Source organism: Vidua chalybeata, chromosome 17, assembly GCF_026979565.1.
Source record: "Vidua chalybeata isolate OUT-0048 chromosome 17, bVidCha1 merged haplotype, whole genome shotgun sequence".
NCBI classification, from domain to species: Eukaryota; Metazoa; Chordata; class Aves; order Passeriformes; family Viduidae; genus Vidua; species Vidua chalybeata.
The window spans coordinates 489466-513116 of NC_071546.1; the positions used below are offsets into that span (position 1 = coordinate 489466).

General features: G+C 58.3%; 1 protein-coding gene across 7 annotated transcripts in view; it reads left to right on the top strand.

Moving 5' to 3' along the window:
* The window catches only part of DLGAP4 (DLG associated protein 4), a 158041-nt gene that overhangs the window by 74933 nt on the left and 59457 nt on the right, over positions 1-23651 (top strand). For 3 of the 7 annotated variants that reach the window (XM_053958331.1, XM_053958332.1, XM_053958335.1), the window contains 6 exons: positions 6189-7206; positions 7767-7820; positions 14402-14619; positions 17501-17615; positions 20329-20379; positions 21420-21666. In XM_053958331.1, coding sequence (XP_053814306.1) covers positions 6256-7206; positions 7767-7820; positions 14402-14619; positions 17501-17615; positions 20329-20379; positions 21420-21666 — 1636 coding nt within the window. In that variant the 5' untranslated portion in view covers positions 6189-6255. The remainder of the gene's footprint in view (positions 1-6188; positions 7207-7766; positions 7821-14401; positions 14620-17500; positions 17616-20328; positions 20380-21419; positions 21667-23651) is intronic. The other 4 variants (XM_053958334.1, XM_053958336.1, XM_053958333.1 and 1 more) reach the window with 3 other exon arrangements.

A 23651-nucleotide genomic window follows, 5' to 3' on the forward strand; every position in this document is an offset into this window, starting at 1 on the left:
GGGATCAGACTGCCGAGCTCAGGCTGGCACTGGGTACGTTTCACCTGGCGATGACTGCCTGGCAGGGCAGTGAGGATGGGCTGGGTGAGCCCCTGCACACCCTTAGACAATGGACAGATCGGCCCTCTAGAGGACTCCCTGTCCCCTAAGCAAGGATCCCAAAAAGGTGACAGTGACACACTTGGCTTGCTGGAAGCCACTGTCCCCTCCATTGCTGTGCTTGGTTCTCCTGGTGGCACTGTCACAGTGGGTGGCATTAACTCTTCCTCAGGAGCCCCTGCCTTCATCCCAGGACAGGCAGTGCTTTCTGCTGCCCATCCCTGGAGACGGGTTCTGCCCCAGGACAGAGCTGTGGGGGCATCTCGGGAGCAGCGTGGCGGGAGGAGGCTCTGTTGTGTAATGAATTGTTCCGAGCAGCAGCCAGCTATTTTTGTCGGCCATGATCAGATTGTGAACTCTGAATCATCATTAATGCAGGGCTCTGGCAGGCAGCGGCCCCCAGCACCACATCCAGAGGTCCTGCTAATTCAGGGAACGCTGGGCTCCACGTGGGCAGGCAAACGTCACCTGCACCACAGCTCACAGATCCTTTCAGCTTCCTGCAGCAGGAGAGGGGAGGCATTTTCCCCCTGCAGGTGGCAAATCATCTCCTCGGATTCCAGTCCATTGTTATCGTGCTGCTGGTTCCGGGTACAAAAGCCGCTTCTGTGTTTGCAGCCAGCCTGGATGGCTGGGACGGGGTTTGCCTGGGGGATGTGGAGCCCTGGAAGGGCTGATGGACAGAGGGCAGGACCAGCTGACCCCAGAGGGTGCCTTCAGCCCTGTCAGTCTGGGGCTTGCTTCCTCCTGGAGGATGTGTGCTCTGGGCAGTACTGTTTTACAGGCTGCTGCTTCTCCTAATGTGCCACCAGCCTCTCCTGAGCATCACCCAAGTGGCTCCTGACCCTTTCTGGCCAGCCCTTCCTCAGTAGTACATGGAATCAGGGAACCAGAGAATTCTGGAATAGTTTGGGTGGGAAGGGACCTTGAAGACATCCAGTCCCACCTCCCGCCAGGGGCAGGGACACCTCCCACTGTCCCAGGCTGCTCCAAGCCCCGTCCAACCTGGCCTTGGGCACTTCCAGGGATCCAGGGGCAGCCACAGCTTCTTAGGGCACCCTGTGCCAGGGCCTCAGCACCATTTGGAAACCTCTTCAAGTGCCCTTTTCTGGGCCAAGGCATTGCTCAGCTGTGGCAGCCGGGGCAAAGGCAGTAGGGAGGCAGCAAAGAGCTGCCTGTGGAGGGTGAAATGAGCCCCCAGCCCTGCACTCCCTGGTTCTTCAGGAGCCCTGTAACACCCAGGGCACCCCAGTCACAGGTGCACCCCACACAGCCCACACACCTGGGCAGCCACCATGTGCTGTGTCACACACAGCACTGTGTCACACACACCCCACAGCCACATGGAGCTGGATGTAGCCCCATGGAACCAGTGAGGTTGGAAAAGGCCTCCATGGAGTCCAACCATTGACCCAGCACTGCCACCTTCACCACTAAACCATGTCCCCAAGTGCCACATCCACATGCCTGCGGAACACTTCTGGCTACAGTCCCAATGCACACATACAAGAAGCAGAAATCTGGGTGAGTGTGGGGTGCTCTCAGAGCTCCCTGGGATCTGGCAGGCTTGGTGCGAAGGACTGAGCCCTGCCCAGGGCCTCTGCCATGGATTGGGCTGGCAAAGATCCTGGAACAGATGGGAGCACAGAGCAGTGAGGTGAGGCTGTGAGGCTCCTCCTGCTGTCCCCTCCTTGCTGAGAGAGGGCAGGGAGTCTGCCCTGTTCTCCGCCTTCTCTGTGCCCTCAGGATAAGCTGGTCCAAGGTGGATTTGCAACATTTAAGACAATAGAAATAGAGCAGCATCTCCTGAAAGTCATGTCCACTCCAGAAGTTGAAGAGGAGGGGGCATGGTGGGCAGTGGCATTGGTTTGCCCAATTCCCCTATGGTGCAGAGTTCCAGCACAGAAGCTGATCACAGCCAGTGGTCCCTGTGGTCCCTGACATGGCTGGTTGTTTGGGGAACCTTCCAGGTCTTTTGAAAAGTGTCCCTGCCCGTGGCAGGGGATGGGACTGGATGGGCTTTAAGGTCCCTCCACCCCAATCCACTCAGGAATTCTTTTCTGTGGTTCCAAGCCCTGCCTGGTGTCTGGAGCTGCTGGAGGTGCTGCTGAAGGTGGGTTAGGTGCAGCTCACCCAAACCTGCAGGCTGTGAACCAGGCCCAAGAAGCTGCCTCTGGCTGGGGTCTGGTACACACAAAAGTGCAATAAATCAGCTCAGGTCAGGTCAATTCATCCCCTCTGAGCATCAGCAAAGCCACTGGGAAGAGCAAGAGCAGTCCTGAGAAAACAGACTGAGGGGAACAGAGGTAATGGGGTGAAACCAGTCCCTTTCCATGGGCTCAGGGGTCCTGTCCTGGCTCTGGCAGCCCCTGCTGTGACCCTCTGCTGGACAGATCTTCTCCTGCAGTGACCCTGGTGCCCCCTCTGTGGTGCAGGCCTGACCACTCCTGCTGGGGTGTCTGGCTCAGGGCAGGGTGACACAGCAGGGACACTGGGCACCTGTCCCAGGAGACAGCCTTTGTCAGTCTGTGAGCTGCAGGATCATGGATTTGGGAGATTTAGTTTCAAGCTTTTTTCATCCTTCCAAATCTAAAAGATGGTGGGGAAGATCTTGCTGGACTCTTCCCTTCCCTGACTCCATGTCTCAACAAAGTGCCAAGGATTGCAGAGAGTAATTGAAATGTAAGAAAACAGTTTAATCCATCTGAGGGAAACCAGCTGACAGAGGAGGCAGCAAAGACAAAGTGGTGAGCACTAGCACGTGCCCAGCAGCAGGGATGCACCTCACACCTTCCTTGCTGCCAAGGGAGGTACTGGAGCAGGCAGGACAGGCAAGAGGATCAGCCCCTGTGGCAGCCCCACAGGAGAAGGGACCAGTGAGCTCTGCCATAAGAGAAGTGAGTGTCCACCCTTGGCAGGGGGAAGCCAGTCTGGGAAAGAGAGAGCTCCCTGCCCTCCCCTGATCTCACCTTCTCACTCTTTCTGCCCCTCCAAAACCTTCTCTTCTCTCCTTTCCCACTCATCCCTCAACCCCCCCAGGGTTTCCTCCCTGCCCTTCTGCCTCTCCAGCACCTGGAGCCAGCCTGACCCTGGCCCTTGTCCTCCTCCTGTGCACACTAGACCTTCGCTGCATGCCATTGATCTACATTTCTTAATTCCATTTCATTTCCCTACTTCCTTTGATTCCTAAGGCAGTTTGAGTTTATCTGGAGCCCAGTGAGCACAAGGCAGTCATGGGCTGCCTTAGGAAGAGATTCCTGCTTCAAATATCACCTGCTCTCAGAAGGCAAAGATATATTTACTATCAATATCCAGAGACAACCTTTTGTGATCAAATCAGGGTGTGGAGTCTCCTCAGGGAGCCTGGTTCCTGTGATGGTTCCTGTGAGCCTGGTCCCACAGCATCCCTTGGAGCCTGGATGGCCCTGGGCCCAAGGGAAGGATTTTACTGGGATTCCAGAGCTGGGGGAAGGAGGGGAGGGAGAGTGGCTGTGGCAGACAGAGCTGAGCCTGGGTGGTGTTCAAGGAAGATTTGAGCTTCTGCCTCCTGCAGGGCTTCCTCTCCAAGGTGTGCAGGTGGAGCTTGGCCATCCAAAGCCATCTGGAATTCAATTTCCTACACCCCATCCTTCCCTTCTGCCTGGAGGGTTTCCTCTAGGAACATCACCTGGGGCTCTCTGTCACTGCTCTGAGCACTGTGGGTGCCAGCTGGCACATCCTGAACCTCCCTGCTGGCACCTCCCAGCCAGCGCTGCCCCAAATCCACCAGCCCAATGGGTCCCACAGGCAGGGGACTCCAGGGGGCTGATGCTGCTGGAGAGCACAGCGGGAATTAGGATTGCACCCACAGGGAAATTAGGATCGCACCTGCAGGGGAATTAGGGTTGCATCCACAGGGGAATTAGGATCACACCCACAGGGACCAGAAGCAGCTGAGCCCCAGTCAAGGCTAAGGCTGCATTTGGTGTCTGGGCACAAAGTTCCGGTTTGGTGTCAACACTTCCCAGCTCAGGCCATGTCCCCATCCCCAAAAGGCCTGGGCACTGTCTGTGTGGGGGAGAGGGGCCAATCTTCTCCCCCAGAGCAGCACAGCCGAACAGGGGCAGGGCACAGCTTGGAGGTGGAGGCAGCTGGAGCAGCTCAGAGGCAGGAGAGGAGGAGCTGCTCCCAGGGGCCGGCTCAGGACCGGACAAGCCCGATGAGGCCCCGGGATGCCTGGGAGCAGTGCTGGGAAGTTGCCATGGGTGCAGGGTGCCGTGGGCAGTGTCCCAGGGCAGGTGGGCTGAGGTCAGCCCGGGCAGGACCCTCAGAGCATGGCTCAGGGGAGGGGGACTAGGGTCTCCCTTGGAGCAGGATGGGAAGCCCAGGCTGTGCTCACTGCAGCTTTAGAAGGCCCAGCTTAGCTTTGCCAACCCACTGGGAGTGACAGAGTTCAATGGAGACTGCAAAGCCCATCAAGCTATGGAATAAATTCTGCTTCAGTTTGTTTTGTTTTGTTTTGGTTTGGTTTGGTTTGGTTTGGTTTGGTTTTGTTTGATTGGGGTTTTTTTTGTTGTTGTTTTTGTTGGCTTTTTTATTGGGTTTTTGCTTGTTTGTTTGTTTGGGGGCTTTTTTGTTTTGTTTTGTTTTGTGGGTTTTTTGTTTTGTTTTGTTTTTTTGGGAGGTTTTTTGGGGTTTGTTTTTTTTTTGTGCTTCCAAACAATTATGTAAAGCTCTGGCTGCTTTTCATTGTAATACATTTTTCCCTGAGTGAGGAAGACAAGCCTGTCGATTCCTGCCACCCTGCAGTGGTCACTGACTCCACTCCCACACCACTTTGGCCACACTGCACGTGGGGGACAAGTTCCTCGAGGAGACTGGAGACCAATTCATGGCTAAAAGGGAGAAGCCAGGAGCAAAGACTGCCAACCCTGCTCCCCACAGGGACATACCATCTGTATGTGTTAAAAATCACTCTCTCTGTTTTGAGTAACACTCAAACTAAACCAAAAAGGAGCTAAGAAACTAAACTAAAAGGTAACAGGAAATAAGAGTTCATCTATACACTCTGTGATTTTAAGTAGGTTTTGAGTATGGAAAATCAACTTATTGATTGACAGCTCAACTCATATAAATGTTCATTCATTTTTCTTTTAAGCAAACCCAAAAGGTTTGTCATTTTTCCGTGTATAACACAGTAAAGATGAGGATCCCTCTGAACTGAGCAGGATGAGGCAAGACCATGGGGAGATGCTCACTGAGGATCCCTCAGGGGATCCCTCTGTCCCAGCTGCCTTTCCACCACGCACAGGGATCCCGTACCTGCTGAAAGGAAGGGACCAAGCCCAGCCCCTCACTGTGGCAGAGGGCACAGAGGGGCTGGGTGGGAGGGTGGCACAGGTGACACAGCTCCCCAGGAGTGGTGCAGCCCAGCAGGAATCATCATCTGAGCTGTCAACAGCTTCTCAGGTCAGGCTCTGAGTGCTCAGAAACACCTCAGCTCTTACAGAGCTACTGACACACTGTGCTTCGGGGCAGAACCTGCCAGGAAGGCAGCAACTGGCTGGAGAGGAGCTGTTTGCCATCATGTCACATTAGCACAGCTGTGGGAGCTGTGCCAGCCTCGGGATCCGTCACCTCAGTAACACCAGGCACCCTGCAAAGCTGGGGTGCTCAGCTCCAGACTGCTGGGCTCAGCAGGACCTGCTGGGCTTTGACAGCAGGCTTTCCTCCAGCTCCCCGAGCAGATGGGACAGAGCAGGGACCTGCTGGCAGTGCCTCTGTCGTGCTGTTCAATACCCACGTGCAGCACCAGAACAGCAGCAGCAGTTGTGTTGTTGAGCAGCCTGTGGCTGGGCACTGAGGCACATGAGCACTGCAGCTGCAGTGGGAATGTGAATCCTGCCCCTCCTCTGCTGGGCCTGCTCTCTCCAGCCTGTGGTGTCACACCCCTTCTCCTCCCCTCCTGCCTCTTCCATCCTGCTTCTCTCCTTTGTCCCTTAACTGTGGTGGCATTTGCTTTCAGAGGGGAACACAGATGTGCCCCCAGGGAGGAGTGGGCTGCCAGAGGGGCTCCCAGTGGACTCTCAATATCCTATCTATTCCTCCAGCTGCAGGGAGGTCTGCGAGGGCTCTGCCACACCGTCCCTGAGCCATGGTCTAGGAAGCACTGGGACCATGAAGGGCTTAGGAGACAACAGGAGCCGCCATCTCTCCGAAAACCTGGACTCCCCTCAAGACTCTCTTTATGCCCCCCAGGACAGGAACCCTTATCTCCTCAGCCCCACCGACTCCTTCACCATGGATCCCAGATTCCCAGCCCAGAACACCGTCCACAGCGACTGTCTCCTTCCGCTCAACAACCAGATCTCCAACAGCAGCACTTTCCCCCGCATCCATTACAACTCCCACTTCGAGGTCCCAGATGACAACCCCTTTCCGAGCCATGCCCAAGCCACAAAGATCAACCGCCTGCCTGCCAACCTCCTCGACCAGTTTGAGAAGCAGCTGCCCATCCACAGGGACGGCTTCAGCACCCTGCAGTTCCAGCGGAGCGACGCGAAGCACCGGAGTGAGAGCCCCGGGCGCATCCGGCACCTGGTGCACTCCGTGCAGAAGCTCTTTGCTAAGTCCCAGTCTCTGGAGGGCCCCACCAAGGGCAACGTCAATGGGAAGAAGGGGGCAGATGATGCCAAGCAAAACCGGAGAAGCAAGAGCAAGGACCGGGCGAAGACCTCCGAGCCCAAGCGCAGGACCAGGTCCAACATCTCCGGCTGGTGGAGCTCCGATGACAACCTGGACAGTGACACCTGCAGCTACCGCAACCCCATGGGGCTGATGACACTGGGCCGGCAGCCCGACCACAGCCAGCCAAAGTACTTCATGCACGCCTACAACACTATCAGCGAGCACATGCTGAAATCCTCCAAGAGCAATAACGACCTCAAGGTCACCCCTTGCACCAATATCCCCATCAACAACGATTCCAACTACATCAAGCGGGGCTCCTGGTCCACGCTGACGCTCAGCCATGCCCGGGAGGTGTGCCAAAAGGCCTCCGCCACCATCGACAAAGCCTTGCTCAAATCCAAGTCCTGCCACCAGGACCTGGCCTACCACTACCTGCAGGTGGGTGCCGCAGGGGAATACGGGGTGCTCTGTGTAGGGAGAGTACAGGAGTTCAGGGACATCCTCTTGGTGGGCACCCGTGTGACCTTATCAAACATCTTCCGATGGTTCAGCTGCCAGCTCACGTCACACTGCCAGGAGAGGCCTGGGGAGGGCCCTGGGAACAGGCCCCTATTCCTCCTGTGGGGACACGGGTGCTGATGGGGTCCATCTCCCACAGCTGCAGCACAGTCCCAGCACCCCCAGTCCCTGTGGAGGGGACATGCCACTCCACCTCCTCCACTGGGTGTGACCCCATTTCCTGCAGGCCTCCCACATGTCCCCACTGCCTGCCCAGGCCCTGCGGATGCTGGGGGACACTCCTGGGCAGGTGGGGATGTAGCTGCGCCATGTGGCTGTTTCCCCTGAGTGCCCATACAGCTGGGAATGCTGAGGGGCTGTGAATGCTGTCCACATCTCACTGGACACAGCTCCCCAGGCCCCCACGGAGACCCCTGTGCCGTGGGCTGAAGGTCAGCAGCACTAACTAATGCTCCCCCCTTGTCTCCACGCATCGCAAGGATGTGCCAGCGTGCCCGGTCAGCCCCGCTCTGCCCAGCTTCCCCGGAGCACTGGTAGGACCTGCAACCACCTCGCCGCTTACCTGTGGGGCAGGGCTGGGGCAGCAGGGCAGTGCCAGCCCCGCTTGCATGGCTGCATGGCTGATGCTGGTTTGGAACCCTGGCACCCACAGCTCCCGGTCTGCGGCAGGCTCCAAAACAGCGCTGGAGCGGCATGAACCTGGTTGTGCCCTAGAGAGAGGAATGAAGACAAATAAGCCAGGCCTGGATGGGGGGAGGAGGGGACCAGTCTGTGCATGTAAATCTCTAGCATCCTTTTAATGCAGAGGTGCCAGGGGCTTCCCTGGATGTGCCCAGCAGAGTTAGAGGCTTTAAAAACTGATGAATTATTGAAGCAATACCTCACTGGCCACGGCTGCAAATCAAATTTCCAAGGGACCGAACTGACTTCATCAGGAACACCAGCAGGGAAAATGATCTTGGCCTTTTTCTTTACCCCTGCTCCTTCCCGTTAAGCATTTGAGGTTAAAGAGCTACAGCCAAGCTCTCCAAGGGCCCCGTTCCCTCAGGCTGCAGCACTGAGCCCAGCAGGCAGCCCCGACAGCCCCTGGGCTCTCGGGGGCAAGGCTGGCCTGCTCCTTCCCCCTATGTAATGAGCCTCCGTTTCTCGACAGCCTGACGCAGGGCTGTGGGCACAGCTGGGTGGCACGGGCCTGGCCAGCAGCTGGGTAGCCCCACCGCTCGGCTGGGAGGACACGGCTGCCCTGCGGAGCTGGGACCAGCCCCTCAGCCCCGGGCCGACCGACGCAGGCAGCGCCCAGGTAGGGATCTTGTTTTGAGGTGGAGCTTTTGCCCAGTTCCCTCCTGCTCTGATCCTCCTGGGACCACTGGCCAGGGGCTCAGCCTGCACCACCGGACTTGGAGCGGGCAAGGAGCAGCCAACAGCCATGACTGGCATGGCAGGAGGGGCACAGGGGGACACCGGGGTGTGACCAACATTCCCAGTGCCTGGGGCAAGCCTCGTGCTCGGTTCACCACCAGAACCAAGACCCCAGGCACCCAGTCCCAAAAACATGATGCCTGGTGCCCCCACAAGCTGACAGGTCACAGGTGCTTGGGCTCACCTTGTCCCCAGGTGTCCAATGTCAGCCTCAAAGATCAGGACACAGGGCTCAGGCAGCTCACAGGAGGACGGGGTCATTGTATCCCAGCCCCTCCTTAGCACAGGAGAGGAGATGGAGAAGTCACCTCTGGAGCCTGTGTGTGGGGAATGTCCTTTTGCAAGGCCACATGTCCCCTTGTCACACCTGGGAACAGAGCAAGCCCACTCCCTCTGTGTGCCAGGGAGAGGAACAGCAAGGATTTGCTTTCCCAGCACCTGAGGGACATGGGAGCCCTGCCCTGCTGCAGAGGGGGCTGCTGCCAGGCAGAAATGCCCAGTGGGTGCCAGAGGTGCAGGGACATGAGGGAGGGCGGGAGTGGAATGGGGACAAACAGGACACCCCAGCTTCCAAGGCCATTCACCTCTCCTGCCCCATTTGAAAGGTCTGGGTATGTTGGGGATTCATCAGCAACTGCTGGGGGTCCATGCGATGTTTCCAGGCCCTGGAAACATCCATACCCAGATGTTGGAGATGGTGATCACCTAGCTCCAGGTCCAGCCCTGTCCCATCAGGGTAGGGGTCTCTTGGATCAGTCCCTAGGATGACACAGCTCCATCCTTAGAGCACAGTCTCCAAGGAGGGAGGCTGTGCTCCCCATCCCCTGTCCCCATGGGCCCCATATGCAGCTGAGAGCACAAGGAAAGAGACTGAGAAGCTCCTTGGAGTGGGAGATGCCCCAAGCAGGAGAGAGCAGGAGTTGTGGATCCGCAGACAGCACTGAAGGGACGGGCAGTGTGGTGGCTCAGAGGGGATAGTCACCATTAACCTGATGCATAATCCAAACCTCCCCAAGCCTCCACCAAGACCATGCCAGAGCTTCCTTAACCCCCAAGGAACCCTGAAAATAATTCATCATCCAGAGTGGGTGGCCTGTTCAGTGCCAGCCACTCCACAATGCTGAGTGCCTCACACCAGCCCCACCGAGCTGCAATGGAGCAGGAACACAGATCAGGTCCTTCCCAGAGGGTGCCCTGCCAGAGGGACAGCCCAGCTCCAGCTTGCTTTCTCGAGGGCATGGCTGGGCCCGTGGCTGAGCCTGTGGGACAGCACAAGGGACACAGTTGCCGAGGGAGCAGCGCTGTGCCCGCAGCAGCGCAGCCTGTGCATGGCCCGTGCAGCCCTGCAGGGCTCAGCAGGGCGTTCCTGTGCTGCATGTCTGTGTGTGTGGGGCTGGGCTGCATGGCAGAGCTGGCATTTGTGTGATGGAAACCCTGTTTGCTCCTCGAGTCTCTTCCCCCTGACCTGCCCCAAGTGGAGGGAGCGCTGCAGCTCCTGCCAGAGCCCAGCAGTGGAACTCTCCCCTTCCCCCCCTCCCTGTTCTATTAGATCTCCAGGGACTGGGGGATGCCCCCAGGGAAACCTCCCCCGTGGCCCCTTCCTTTTTCCCTCCATGCTTGGCTCATGGCAGGAGAGCAGCAGAGCCAGACAGTGCTGCTGGTTGGTGACTGTGCAACACCTGGTGACAGCGCAGTGTGGTGGCAGCACGTAGTGACAGTGCAGTGTGGTGGCAGCAGTGGAGCCCAGCTCCAGGGGTGGACACGTGCCTGGATCCTACATCGCTGCACCACATGGCACCACATGGACCTCGACTGGGCACAAGGAAGGACCCACATCCTGCAGCCCCCAAGTCCCCATGAAGTCTCCAGACCTGGGCATTCTCTTACTCCCGCTCCTTCCATGGCATCCAAAGCACAATGGGCAGAGCCAAAGCTGCACTTGGGAGAGCAGCAGGAAGGGCAGCAGAGCCCCACCACCTGTGAGGAGCTGCTCTGTGCCTGGCCGGGGTGCACTCATGCCCATTTGGGCATGACACACAGTCTGTGCTCAGAGCCCCGGGTGTCACCTGCCAGGAGCTCTGCTGCCCAGGAGGGGCTGCACTGGCCACTGTCAGGTCTGTCCTTGATCACAGAAGCTCTGGGCTCATCACCCCTGCCGCAGACCTGCGGACTGTGGAACAGGCTCTTCACATCCTCCTGCAGAGAAGGCAGAGAAGCACCCCAGAGGACCCCGAACAGCACCCAAAGGATCTGCACTGCTTTTGCAGGACCCTGAGGGCACCTGCTTGTCTTTGCAGATGTGACACTTAGGAAACATTTGTCCTGCTCTCTGTCCCACGGGAGTGAGAGCTGTGGCAATCCCAGTGGACCCTGCACAGGCAGAGGTGGGACACGCTCTAAAGTGGGGCAGTGGATTCAGGGGTGTCCTCCCAAGCACCTTCCTTCCCTTGACTGCGGAGCTGGAATGCAGAGCACCTTGAGAGCAGCTCTGTGTCCTGCTGCCTTGCCAAGGCACAAAGCAGAGGAGAAGCAGGGAAAGCAGGATTAAGGCAGCTTGGTGAGAGCCAGGTGTTGTCGTGACACCCCAGAGAGACTCTTCCTGGGAGAGGGACAGGTCCCAGTGCGGCAGGTGGTGCTAGGGCTGCACCAGCAGAGAGACACACCCTGGAACTGTCTTTGTTCCTCTGTGCTCAATGAGCCCGAGGCCAGGGGGCAAATGCAGCAGCCATGGCAGAACTGAGCAGCCCCCAGCCCGTGCCCTCGAGCAGTGGCAGCAGAGCAGCTGCAGGATCCTGAGGTCTGAAAGTCCCCACTGTCCTGGGCTGGGCTCAGCACGCCTCACTGCCCCACACCATCCAGCACTGGTCCTGCACAGGGATAGCCAGGCAGTCCCTGTCCTGCAGTCCCTGTCCTGCATGGCACATTTGGCTGCTGAGTGGCCCTGCCCTCCTCAGCCAGGGGCTGCAGCCAGCCCTTCCTGCCCCTCACTGAAATGAACAGAACTAATGCCTTTATTAATGTTCAGCTCTTTATTGAAAAGATCAGCCGGGCAGGGGACCTGACATGGAGTTCACCCCCACTGTTGTAGTTTTCTGAGGGAGCAGAAAAGGAAGGAGGCTTGCAGAGTCTGTTGCTGAAGTCCAGAGCAACAGCTGTTCTCTCTCCTTTCCTTGTGGCAGCCCCCAGAAGTTCTGGCTCTCTGGCTCCGCATCCCAAAGCCTAGCCTAGTCTAGTCTTTTTTAGGTGATGGTGATGGGCAAAAGTCGATTAGGGGATATGTTTCCCTCTTCTTCAGCTAGGGCATTTGTCTAGCCCCCCTCTACTGGGTTTAATTCTTATTTAGGGCTGTCTTTATTCCCCAAAAACACTCCCATGATCCCAAGGTTTTTTTAATTTACATTTTAGTCCCAGAATGTCGGCATGGGTGGGAGAGGCGGGTTATCTCCAGGTAGTTTAGAGAAAACAAACAGAGCAATTAGCTAATTAACATTTCAATATCGGTACTCATCTAGAACCAGCAGCCGTTCCAGTGTTGCCATGGGAACTAGGAAGGCCCTGCCCGCGTTCCCAGGAACACCTGGGAACTTTGTTCATTACACTCACCAGCCCTTCCTGCCCCTCACCAGCCCTGCCTGTCCCTCACCAGCCCTGCCTGCCCACTCCAGCCCTATGCTGGTCGAGACCCCACAGGCAGGAGCTGCAGCTCAGCCTGACGAGAAGGCAGGCAGCAAAATGCAGTTTGCAGTCAGAGCTGACACCAAGGTGATCGATATAAAAGTGATTCTCAGGGTCCTTTTCTCCTTTAGAAAGGGTGAGAGCCAGGCATCCCAGTGACCTATGGGATCCTCCCAGTGGCAGGACTCAGCTGGAGCCAGCAGGGTCCCTCCTGGTCCCAAGGCCACCAGTACAGACAGAGGCAGCACTCCCACCCAGCAGGGAAAGGGTTCTCAGATCTTGCATTTATCAGGACCTGGCAGATGACAGCCACAGCCCCTGAGCTGGACAGTGCTGTGAGCTTGGCCTGGGAGCCATGGCCAAGCATAAAGATGGCAGGAGCAGAGTGGAAAGAGCTGGGAGAATCCACACCAGCAGCAATGGGTCCAGGGAGGCCTGGCCAGTGTATGTACCTCACATGGGAGACTCGTTCCACTTGGGTCCCAGCTGGATCTAACACACCTGGATCAGCCCTGGCTCTGTTCACACCCCCAGGAATGTGGGTGTTGGGTTGTGGGTGCACTCCTGTCACCAAAGCAGCCCCAGGGGTGCTTTGAGGTGTGTTCCACAGAGTGGGCACACAGAGCAGGCTGGTGGGACATGGGCTGAGTCCCTGCTCCTTTGGGAAGGAGCAAGTCCTTGGCTGTGGGCCGTGGATTGAGCCTGCACCTGGACACAGCCTGCAGCCTGCAGATCTGAGCCTCACCTGGAGGTGCTCCAACAACATCAGACACAGCCTCAGACTGGCTCTGGCTCCCACGGAAGCCCTGCTGGGAGCAGGGATGGGAACAGGTACCACAGGGCTGGCTCCTCACAGCTGCAGCACAGCCCTGCATCCCCAGAGCACTGTGTGAGCTATGGCTGCTCAGCCCCACGGCTCCCTGGGCAGCAGGGCAGGTCCAGCATCCAGCAGAGCCAAGGTGGAATCTCGTGTCAGCACAAGCTGTGCTCAGCACAAGAGCTGCCACTGCTCCCCATGACATCCCAGCTGCTGCCCCAGTCTGGGTGGCCCTGGGCTGCCCTGGCGTGGCATGGACATTGCTGCATCATCACATCTGACTTGGCTGCTCCTTGGCCATGTCCTCAAGGACAGGACAAAAGCCAGCAGCAATCCTAGTGAGCCACAAAGCCAAGGCTTGTTCTTGGAAACCTGGACTTCCTTTTCTCCTGACTTGTTCCACACCACATGTGGCTCATCCTGGTCAGTCCTGGGCACCTTGGCTCTTCCTGTGGTCCCCCCCACAAACCCTTCACAGGATGGCCAGGCAGGGTGGTGGCTACTGTGGCTGCTCAGTGCTTCAGGCCTCCCATGGGACCATCAGCTCACTCCTGTCTAGTGAGGGAACAAGAGACTGTGTCTGCCTTAAATTAATTGTGCAGTTGTCTTGGTGGAGTTAGAAGTGCTTTTCCTGCCCAAGGTGCTTCTCATCTCTTTGCAGAGGGGCCAGCACAAGGTCTGTGTGCCCAAGCTGCTCTAGAGGGCCTGACTTGGTTTCAGAAAGTAATTTCAGCTACTCAGAGTCACATTTAACTCAAAACCTTAAAGAGCTCATGAAGGTCCGGGCTCTGAGCCCCAAGCCCTGCTCTACAGCAGCACTTTTATGTTCAGTGATGTGGTCAGTGCAGTGAACACCCAGGTCCAGCCCTGCCCCAGTGCCCCACACAGGCCCAGTGAGACCATCCCCTTCTCCCCCCGTTACTCCTGGCATCATGCAGCTTGTCCTGGCTGTGTGAGCATGTCTGGGATGGAGGTGTTCAGCAGCAGAGAATGGCGGTGATGTGCTAAAAGAGAGGCCACCAAAGCAAGGGCTGCCTGGCATGAACTGGTAAGGGAGGGTGGTAAAGGAATTGTGTTGCTTATTCCCTACTACACTACAGCAGAAGTACAACAATCTCCCCAGTTCCCCACGATCCTGCTGGTCCCAGGATCGTGGGCATGTGCCCTCCCTCACATCTGCTCATGCTCCCATTCCTCCTGCAGGTGCCTCACGGGGAGTGGAACAACACGCTGTCCCGGGACAAGGACAGCGAGATCCCGTGCCGGCGCATGCGGAGTGGGAGTTACATCAAAGCCATGGGGGATGATGATAGCGAGGACTCAGAAACCAGCCCCAAACCATCTCCGAAAACTGCAGCTCGGAGGCAGAGTTACCTCAAGGCCACCCAACAGTCCCTGAGTGAGCAGAGCACCACACAAAGGTAACGCTGGAGCTCCTCTGGGAGCTCTGCACAGGTCCTCAGGGCCACCCCTGGAGCAGTCCTTGGGTTGCAGCACCCCACAGAGTGTGGCATCAGAGCCCAGCAGGGCTCCTGCACCCCAGATCTAACAGAGAGATGAGGAGACATGCAGAACAGGAGAAGATGTGGCACCCCATCCTGGTGATTCCCAGTAGCCCTGGCATTAGGAGCTGCTTCACGTCCTTGTCCCCTCAGCCATGGGGAGAGCACTCCTCTGATGGAGCTGTGGGAATTTCCTCTCTAAGTATCTTCTGCTCTGGGGGAATGCAGAGATCCCAACCCCAAGAGGCCCTTTGGCCATGGAAGCTGTTCACCAGGTATGGCTGAGGTCACTCTGCCTGCTGGGGCTGTGCCTGGAGCTGCTCTGCTCCAGAGGTGTCCAGGTGTTCCACCTCTGGAACAGAAAGGTGGCACACTGGGCTGGAGGATATCCTGAAGAGCTGAGAGATTTGGCACCAGATATTGAGGGAGGAAGACCCACAGTGGTTTGAGCCAGACAGACAAAGCCAAGGGAGCAGAGCAGGAGCTTTGCTGGGCCAGAGGCTGGTCCTGAAGGAGGGGCTCTGCATGACCCAGGCACTGATGCTGTGCAGTGTCCTAAGCACCTGCTCCACATTCCGGGACAAGGCACCTGGGGGCTGTCAGTGCTCTGGGCACAGCTCAGGCAGCTGTGGGTGGTACAGAGGGGCAGGGAGAAGCAGGAGCCGCTGGGGATGAATTGCTGAGGCTCAGCAGGCAGAGGGAAGTGGGGTGCAGGCAGTGTGGGGACACCTCACAGAGCCTTTGCATTGAGACCAGGTGCTGCTTTCTGCTGGGACATGGTGAAAAAATCAGCTGTGGGGAGCCCTGGAAATGCCTGCTCTGGATCCATCCCTGTTCCAAGCCTACACATTCACCTCAAGGGAGCAGGGTGGGGTCCTGGAATCTCTGGTGAAAAATACCCACATAGAGAGGCTGGGGCTCCAACTGCCCATCCAGCATGTCCATCGGGATGTGTCCTGCCCTGAGCCGGGCCAATGCTGGGGAAGATCTGGAGAGTGCGGCAGGTCAGGACAGCAGGGATGTGGCTGTGAGGGCTCCAAGCAGGGCTCGGCCCTAAAGGAGCTCTGCGGGGACAGGACCCTGCGGGACCCTGTCCGGGCCGGAGCCGGAGCTGAAGCTGGGTATAAAGCCGGGACTAGAGCCGGAACGGCGGATAGAGCCGGGCTGAAACCAGGGATAGAGCCGAGAATGTAGCCGGGACTGGGGCTGAAGCCGGCAATAGAGCCGAGAATAAAACCGGGGACGAAGCCGAAGCCGGGCCGGAGCAGGGAATAAAACCGGGAACGGAGACGGAGCCGGAGCCCGGCCGGGGCCGGGAGCGGAGCGCGGCCGCCACCTGGTGCCCGGCCCTCGCCGCCCAGCGCAGCCCCGAGCCCCAGCAGGCGAGGGACCCCGGGCTGGGGCTGGGACGGGGGGCCGCAGGGCCATCCAGGGCAAGGCACAGAGCCGTCCCTCCGCGAGGGTCTCTGCCCCTCCAAGGCCTGCTGCCCGCTCTGTGACTCGGTTTCCCCGTGGGCAGGCAGGGTGAAGGCCGGTGGGGTGGCACAGGGATGCTGCCCACCTCAGGACGAGGCTGGCTTATGGCGTGAGCTCACGGACAAAACCCTCAGCGTGAGGGAAACCCGGCAGTCAGCAGAGAGCCCAAGGCTAGAGGTGTCACATGGCCCTTGGCCCCCAAGACCAAGGGGTGTCTCCTCCATCTCCCCTGGCAGAAGGGACAATTCCCCATTCCCATCCCAGCCCAGGATGGACACTTCAGAGTCCCTGTTGGATGCCCACATGCTGCACAGGGCCTGCCATGCCCTCAGCTCTTGCTGTCCCCAGGCAGGTGACATTCAGAACTCTGTACCCACGACCCTGGCAGACGTGGAGGAGGTGGCACCATGAGGGCTTGTGTTGGGATCACAGGCCATTCCAGAGGGAGAGGCCCCACAGCTGTCCTGGGCCACTGTGGCTGGCGATTCCCCCACTGTGTGCACCGTGTGCACCTCCTGGTGCTCCAGCCTGTGCCTAGGACTCCTTCACACAGGGTCTTGTGGTGGAACAGAGCCCCACGGGAGCCCCATCCTTCCCCATCCCTCCCTGCCCCCAGGTGCCTGGGTCTCAGCTGAGGTCTGGGCTGGCTCAGGTTCAGTGAGAGCCCTGCTCTCCTCCTGTGCACAGCCTCCTGCTGTGCCCCAGGACATAGTGGCATTTTCTCCAAGCAAAGCTGTACTGGAAATACTGATCCCCTGCTCATGCAGCATTCATTCCAGCTAGGTTCCCATTGGACTTCTTCCAGATAGTCTTTTGGGTTCCTATGTACAAATGTAAATATACATATCTTGCAGTTGTTTCCAATTGCAAAGTCCACAAAATACAAATTAAAAGTCATTTCTCACCTTGCCTCTCCCCCCTTTTCCAGCAATCCAGGCAGTGCTGTGACTGGAGGCTGGCACAGATCCCACATGTTCCCTGAGGCTCTGCTGGACTAACTTGGCATCTGCAGTACATTCCTGAGGGCAGCAGGACCCAAAACTTTGCCCCTCTCCTTCCACTGCACCCCACAACACTTTCCCTGTGTGCCATGCCCAGCCAGGGGCTGGCAGGGTGAGAAAGAGTTGCCTTCTGCAGGAGCCGAGCAGTGGGCACCATGCCCAGCATCACCTCAGTGCTGCCATGCGTGCCTGTGCCTGTGCCTGGCAGAGGGGCCATGGGCGGGGGGGTCTGGCCGTGGGCAGGGGGGTCTGACTCTGCTCCAGCACTGCCCCAGAGCTGCCCCTGCCATGGGGACACCCTCACACCCTCTCTCTGCTGGCAGGAGCCTGGACCGCCTGGACTCTGTTGAGATCCTCCTACCTCCGAAGTTCCCCACCTGGGAGGAAGAATACAACCAGATCTCTGACAGTGCCAATGAATCCAGCTGCATCAACCAGGTGAGGTGCTGAAGTGCTGACCCACTGTGCTGGCACAGGCAGCAAGGGAGGAGGGCAGCTCAGGGGGGAAGGAGCATCTTCTTCCCTCTTCAAAGCAAGGCACTGGCTGTGCTCCAGGAACTGCACAGGCTGTTCCCTGGCAGCTTTACCAGTGTCATGGCCAGCTCTTTAATCAGGATTCCTATTAGACCTCCTTCCTGCAGTTTTGCCTCCCCTCACACTGCTGGTACAGCCAAAATCCCTCTGTCACAGGTGTGGTAACCCAGAGGATGCCCCACAGTGCTGGGGGAAGCTCAGGCCTGCTCCGGGTGCAGGGTCTCTCTATGTCACCCCCCAGAACCATCTGCAAGGCTGTTCAACCTTGCTGCAAGTCCCTCATGCCCACTGGGCTGGTCCAGAGCCAGGGCCAACCTCTCCTGCTGGTGTCCAGTCTGGGACCCTGCAGGGCCACCAGGGACAGTCACCCTGCCCAGCTCAGGACCTCACCCCTCATGCAGCAGACTGGACCCAGGAACAAGGAGCCCATAGCTGGGGAGGCTGTCCTGCCAGCCAGCTGGTGATGTCTCTTTTGGATATTCCTGGGCACCATGGCAAAGCCAAGGATGTCCATGAGATGCTGGCAGAGGGTGGCAAACCCCTTGCCACAAGGTGGGCTTATGCCCCAACTGCAACATTTGGGATGTAGTTGATGCAAAGTGGGTCTAACACCCCACACTATGGTTGTGGGATTGCTCTGGAGCTCCCTGGGGCTGGGATTGCTCTGGAGCTCCCTGGGGCTGGGATTGCTCTGGAGCTCCCTGGGGCTGGGATTGCTCTGGAGCTGCCTCCCAGGCTGGGAGATACCTGGTGCCAGGACAAGCCTTTGCAGACGTCCCGTGTGCTCATCTCAGCCCTTCCACCGCAGGGCAGTGATGGCCCCACAGCCTTGCCCAGCAAGCCCTGTCACCCTAGGTCTCTGTACCATCTGATCGTGTGTGCCTGCATGGGGAGCACCCTCACAGCTGCTTTGTGTGTGCAGGGGGCCCAGAGCAGTGGGGTGGGCACCAGAAGCCCTGTGGGAGGGGGGGAAGGGCATGTCCTCTCTGTTCCCATCCAGGTGTGGGGAGCTCTGAGCCCCTTGGCTGGGGTCTCCTGCTGTCCCAGAGCGGTCGGAGCCCTTGCAGGGGAGCTGGGGGGAGCAGGGGCATTGCTGGGCATTCCTGTTCCCTGTGGCCAGTCCTGTCCCTTGTGCAGCAGCAGCAGCAGCAATGTGCTGGGTGTCTCAGTGCACAGCAGGGTCAGGACCGCCATGTCCTCGTCCTTTGCCTGTCAGTCCGTGCTGAAGTCTCTGCAGAAGACCCTGGCTCTGTGCTCTATCCATGTCGAGAGCTGCTTCCAGGAGCTGAGTGCAGCACCCCCACGGAGACATCAGGATGGTCTTGGAGCTGTAGGGTCTGAGCAGCCCATGATGTGCCAGAAGCTGCACAGGCAGCCAGCCCAGAGCCAGGCTGGTGGCACTGGGATTGCTGGGGACACAGCGACTGCCACAGCACCCGCTCACACGGGGGCCTGCTGCCATCACGTGCACTCTGCCACTGTCCCCTCAAAACCAGAGAGCTCAGCTGCAGCTGGTCTGGATTGAGAGGCCTCCCACAAACTGCACGTCTGTTGATCCAGGATGGATCTGGTTCATTCACCAGTGCGTGCTGGTCTCATCCATCCCAGTGCCAGAGGCAGTTCCTGCCTTGCCCTCACTTCGGTGTGACCTCCACCACTTTCCTTGTGTGTCCAGCCAGTCACACAGTGTCTTCCCACATGGAAACACCTCCAGCTCTGACAGACAAGTCCCCTCTACTCGGTTTTGTCCCCACCCAGCTGCACTGTGCAGCCCTCTGGCAGTCCGGGGATCACCAGGTGTCAGCACCCCCTGTCACACCAAGGGGGACAGAGCTGGTGACCCCAAAACTGCCGTGCCCCACCATGGGCTGTGCCCTGTGCAAGAGGGCCAGGCCCATTCCCAGAGCCAAGCCTCTTCCCTCAGGCACACTTTGAGCCTGGATTCTCCCCAGAGGGTCATCCCGGGCAGGTCGTGCCAGGCAGAGCCCCGAGGGTGGAGAGGAGGAGGAGGAGGAGGAGGCGGTAGCCATGCTCCCAGGCAGTGCAGTGTCTGTCGGGGCTCTGTTAGTACGCTGAGTGTGTGCCGTGGCTTTGCCCTGCTGGGGAGACAGAACAGCTTCTGTGTGGCTTCTTCTGGCACGGGGAGACAGCAGCAAGGTGGCCAGGCCAGCCCTGCAGGCTGCAGGACAGCTCCCCCCACACGGAGCACTCAGGCTGCCCACGGCTCTGTGGGCTGTGAGGTGCTGGCCAGTGCTGGAGTCTACCCAGATATGCTCAGTGGGAGCCACCTTGTGCAGCTGCCCCTGTGTGCAGAGGGGTGTCCCAGCATGGTGTCTCCAGTGTCCCCTGTGGGTGTACACAGCAGGCTGAATGCTCAGCAGCTTCTCCCGTGGTTGAGGTGTCCTGTGGAGCTTTGCCGTGTCTGTGCCACTGTCTGAGGGGCCTGTGTGGCCTCGCTTGGCATCTTACAAGCTCTGCAGTTTGTACTGAAGTGTCAGCAGCAGTGGCCCAAGGGGACAGACCCCTGGTCCCCTTGTGCTTGGTCCCTGTGTAGTGACTGTCTGTATGAGGGGCTCCCTGTTCTTGGCCTTTAACCTTCTCCAACTCTTTCTTCCAGATCTTTGGACCCCCCTCACTTATCCCTCAGATATTTACCCATGGAGAGCAGGTATTGTCCCACTGGTGTTTCTCTCATCCTTTCTCATGGAGCTTTGTAGGGCCAGCCTGGACACCCATGGCAGGGTGTGACACGGGCTCTGGGGTCAGCCCATGCCCAGGCCAGCAGCAGAAGAAGAAGGAAAAGAGGAGGAGAAGGAGACAGCACTCTTTATCCAGGCACTGCAAGGCAGCTGGAGAGCTTGAGTCCTGGGCCCAGCAGGGGCTTAGGGACTGTCAGTTTTAGGGGGAAAGCAGATGAACTTCTTGAGCCAAACCTCCTGGAGCTCAGATGCCAATGCTGGGCAGAAAATGCTGTGTCCTTGTGTGCCAGGAGAAAGAAAGGGCTATGAGAGATGGATGTGAGCAACAGGGCCAGTCTCAGCATCTCTCACCTATATTTCAGAACGGTCTGCTCTGGGCTGGGTCTGGTTTGACCTGGCTGAGCCTCTCCCAAGACCAAGTTTGCCCAGCAGCTGCCACAGGAGAGCAATGCAGGGCTGTAGGCAGGAAGGAGGAAGGTGGGGCAGTGGGAGAGCTGCCCCTGCCCTACTTACCCCTGGCCACAGCCAAGCCCTCTCCTGGCACTCACCAGGGATGGGGCTGGGGTGGATTTTGAGACTCACCCTAGGCATGTGTGAGGACGTCTCCCCATGTTGGCCCCCGAGGGGCAAGCGTGCCCTGATGCACTCTCACATTGAGGCTGGGGCCCTGGCAGAGGCTGCCCTGGGATTTTGGCCACACATGCTCTCTGCAGCAGGACTCGGGGTGTTTCACAGGCACTGCACTGGTAAGTGTCCACTGCTCCACAAGCTGGGACTCTCTCGCCTCCAAGGAGGGGCCCCTCTTCCCTCTCTCAGCAGAGAGCCCCGGGCACTCTGTGCCCAGCAGCACTGGCTACTGACCACTGACCACTGTACCTCCCGTCCCCCCTGCCATGAGCGGGACCTCCAGGAGTGGCCGGAGGGCGAAGAGCAGGACGAAAGGAAAGGGAAGGGAAAGGAAGGGCGGCCGCAGGCAGGGGCTGACTGGGGCTGCCCTGTCCCTGTGCAGGCACCCGAGCCAGAGCTGGGGGAGCAGTACGAGCCCGTCTGCGACTCCACCTACAGCGAGGCTGAGTCGGCGGCTGCAGAGGTGCTGGACCTGCCTCTGCCCAGCTACTTCCGATCCCGGAGCCACAGCTACCTCCGCGCCATCCAGGCGGGCTGCTCCCAGGAAGACGACACGGGCTCCGTCCGCTCCATCTCTCCGCCGCCCACGGGCAGCCTCAGCGGCAGCAGGACCCTGCCCACCAACAGCAGTGAGTGCAGCGGCGTGCGGGGACGGGGCGCGAGGCCGGCGGGACAGGGGACACGGCTGTCACTGCCTAGGGGCGGTCGAGCATGCGAGGCGCTGGGCTGGGGTCCCTGCATCCCCAGCCGTGGTTGTCCATTACTTTGGAGGCGTGTGGGGGCTCGCTGTGTGCCCGAGAGGATGGGCAGCAGCTGGATGTGGGTGCTGGAATGGCAGACGGGCTCTGGGTGCTGGGTCAAAGGAGGTGTGACCATCAGGTCAAGGGAGGAGATTCCCCCTGCTCTACTCTGCTCTCATGAGATCCCTCCTGCAGAGCTGACTCCAGCTCTGGGGCCCTCAGCACAAGAAAGATGTGGAGCTGCTGGAGCAACTCCAGAGGATGCCATGGAGATGATGCTCTGTCCTAGATTAGGGCAAATTTGGGAGAAGACCTCCAGAAGGAGCCCCCAGAAAGCAAACCCCCCACGGCCCCTCCCCCGCCTGGTTCGGGAAGAATTTCCTCAGAGAGAAGTGGAAAAAAACCAGTTTATTCAACAAGCAAAACACTCCCCAATACAAAAAACAGATGACAAAACTCTTTCACCGTTCTGAAGAGATGACAAATTCAGAAAGTCTCTCCTGGGAGTGGTTGCCCAGCTATCAGTCTCCGGCGCTGGGGATGGCTGCTGCAGGTCACAAAAATGCAGAATCTCAGTGTTTCTTGATGTTTCCCAGGTCCAGGTCCAGAGCAGGTTCAGATGATATTCAGGAAAGGGAAAGGGAAGGGAAAAAGAAACAGTCCAGGGTAAAAATTGGACTGCCTAGCTAAACTAACTAATAAACAAAAGCAAAAGCAAAAGCAAAAGCAAAAGCAAAAGCAAAAGCAAGCAAGCAAGCCAGCAAGCAAGCAAGCCAAGCCAGCCAAGCCTCTCCTAGACACAGACCATGGGGGGAGGTGAGCCGGCTGATAACAAGGCAAAACAATCCTTCACTTTGAGAGTCAGTCCTGAAGGCACAGAACATAATATCAGGCATGAACAGAACACACGATTTGGGATACAAGCACCATACTGTCACCCTAGACATGCTCCAAGGGCTGAAGCCCCTTTGCTCTGGAGATAGGCTGAGAGAGGTGGGAATGTTCAGCCCGGAAAAAAGGAGGTTCCAGGAAGATCTTAAAGGTTAGTGAGGTGCTTGCACAGGGTGCCCAGAGCAGCTGTGGCTGCCCCATCCCTGGAAGTGTCCAAGGCTGGGTTGGATAGGGCTTGGATCAACCTGGTCTAGTGGAAGGTGTTCCTGCCCAGGACAGGGGTGGATGAGCTTTAAGGTCCTTTCAACCCAAACCATTCTCTGACTCTGTGATGACACATAGAGAGAACCCAACATCCCTGGCTGTGGGGTACAAACAGGTCGTTCACGGAATTTCAAGGCACCAACAAGCTTTCCCAAGCCCCAGAGCCCAGCATCCCTGTGCTGAGCCATGGCAGCATTTCCGTGATGCTCCAGGTCACTTGATCTGCATCACTTTGCATTATTTTCTCCAAGGCAACCTGTTCCCTTCCCGGCTCTGGCCAGCCCTGGTGCTCCAGGTGGGGCTTAGGTGTAGCACAAGATGTGAGGAGCTGACAGGCCCCATCCTGGGGATAATTTTGGGAACTGGTTAGCAAAGGTGATACCTTGGTGTTCCTGAACATGGTGGTGCCTGTTCATGGTGCAAGGCAGATGCCAGAGCAGGCAGGAGGAATGCAGAACCTCCCCAGGGCTGTCTGTGGAGGCAGCTTGTCCCATCCCCATGGGGCCAGGGTCAGGCCCAGCAGGACAGTGCCTCTCAGCACCAGCTCTGGCACCAAGCGGGGTTCAGAGCACCCTCAGCTCATCTGCTGTGGGCAAAGCTGCTACAGCACTGGGATGGGATGGGATGGGATGGGATGGGATGGGATGGGATGGGATGGGATGGGATGGGATGAGATGGGATGAGCTGTCAGTGGGAGACAGCACATCCCAGCTCAAGGT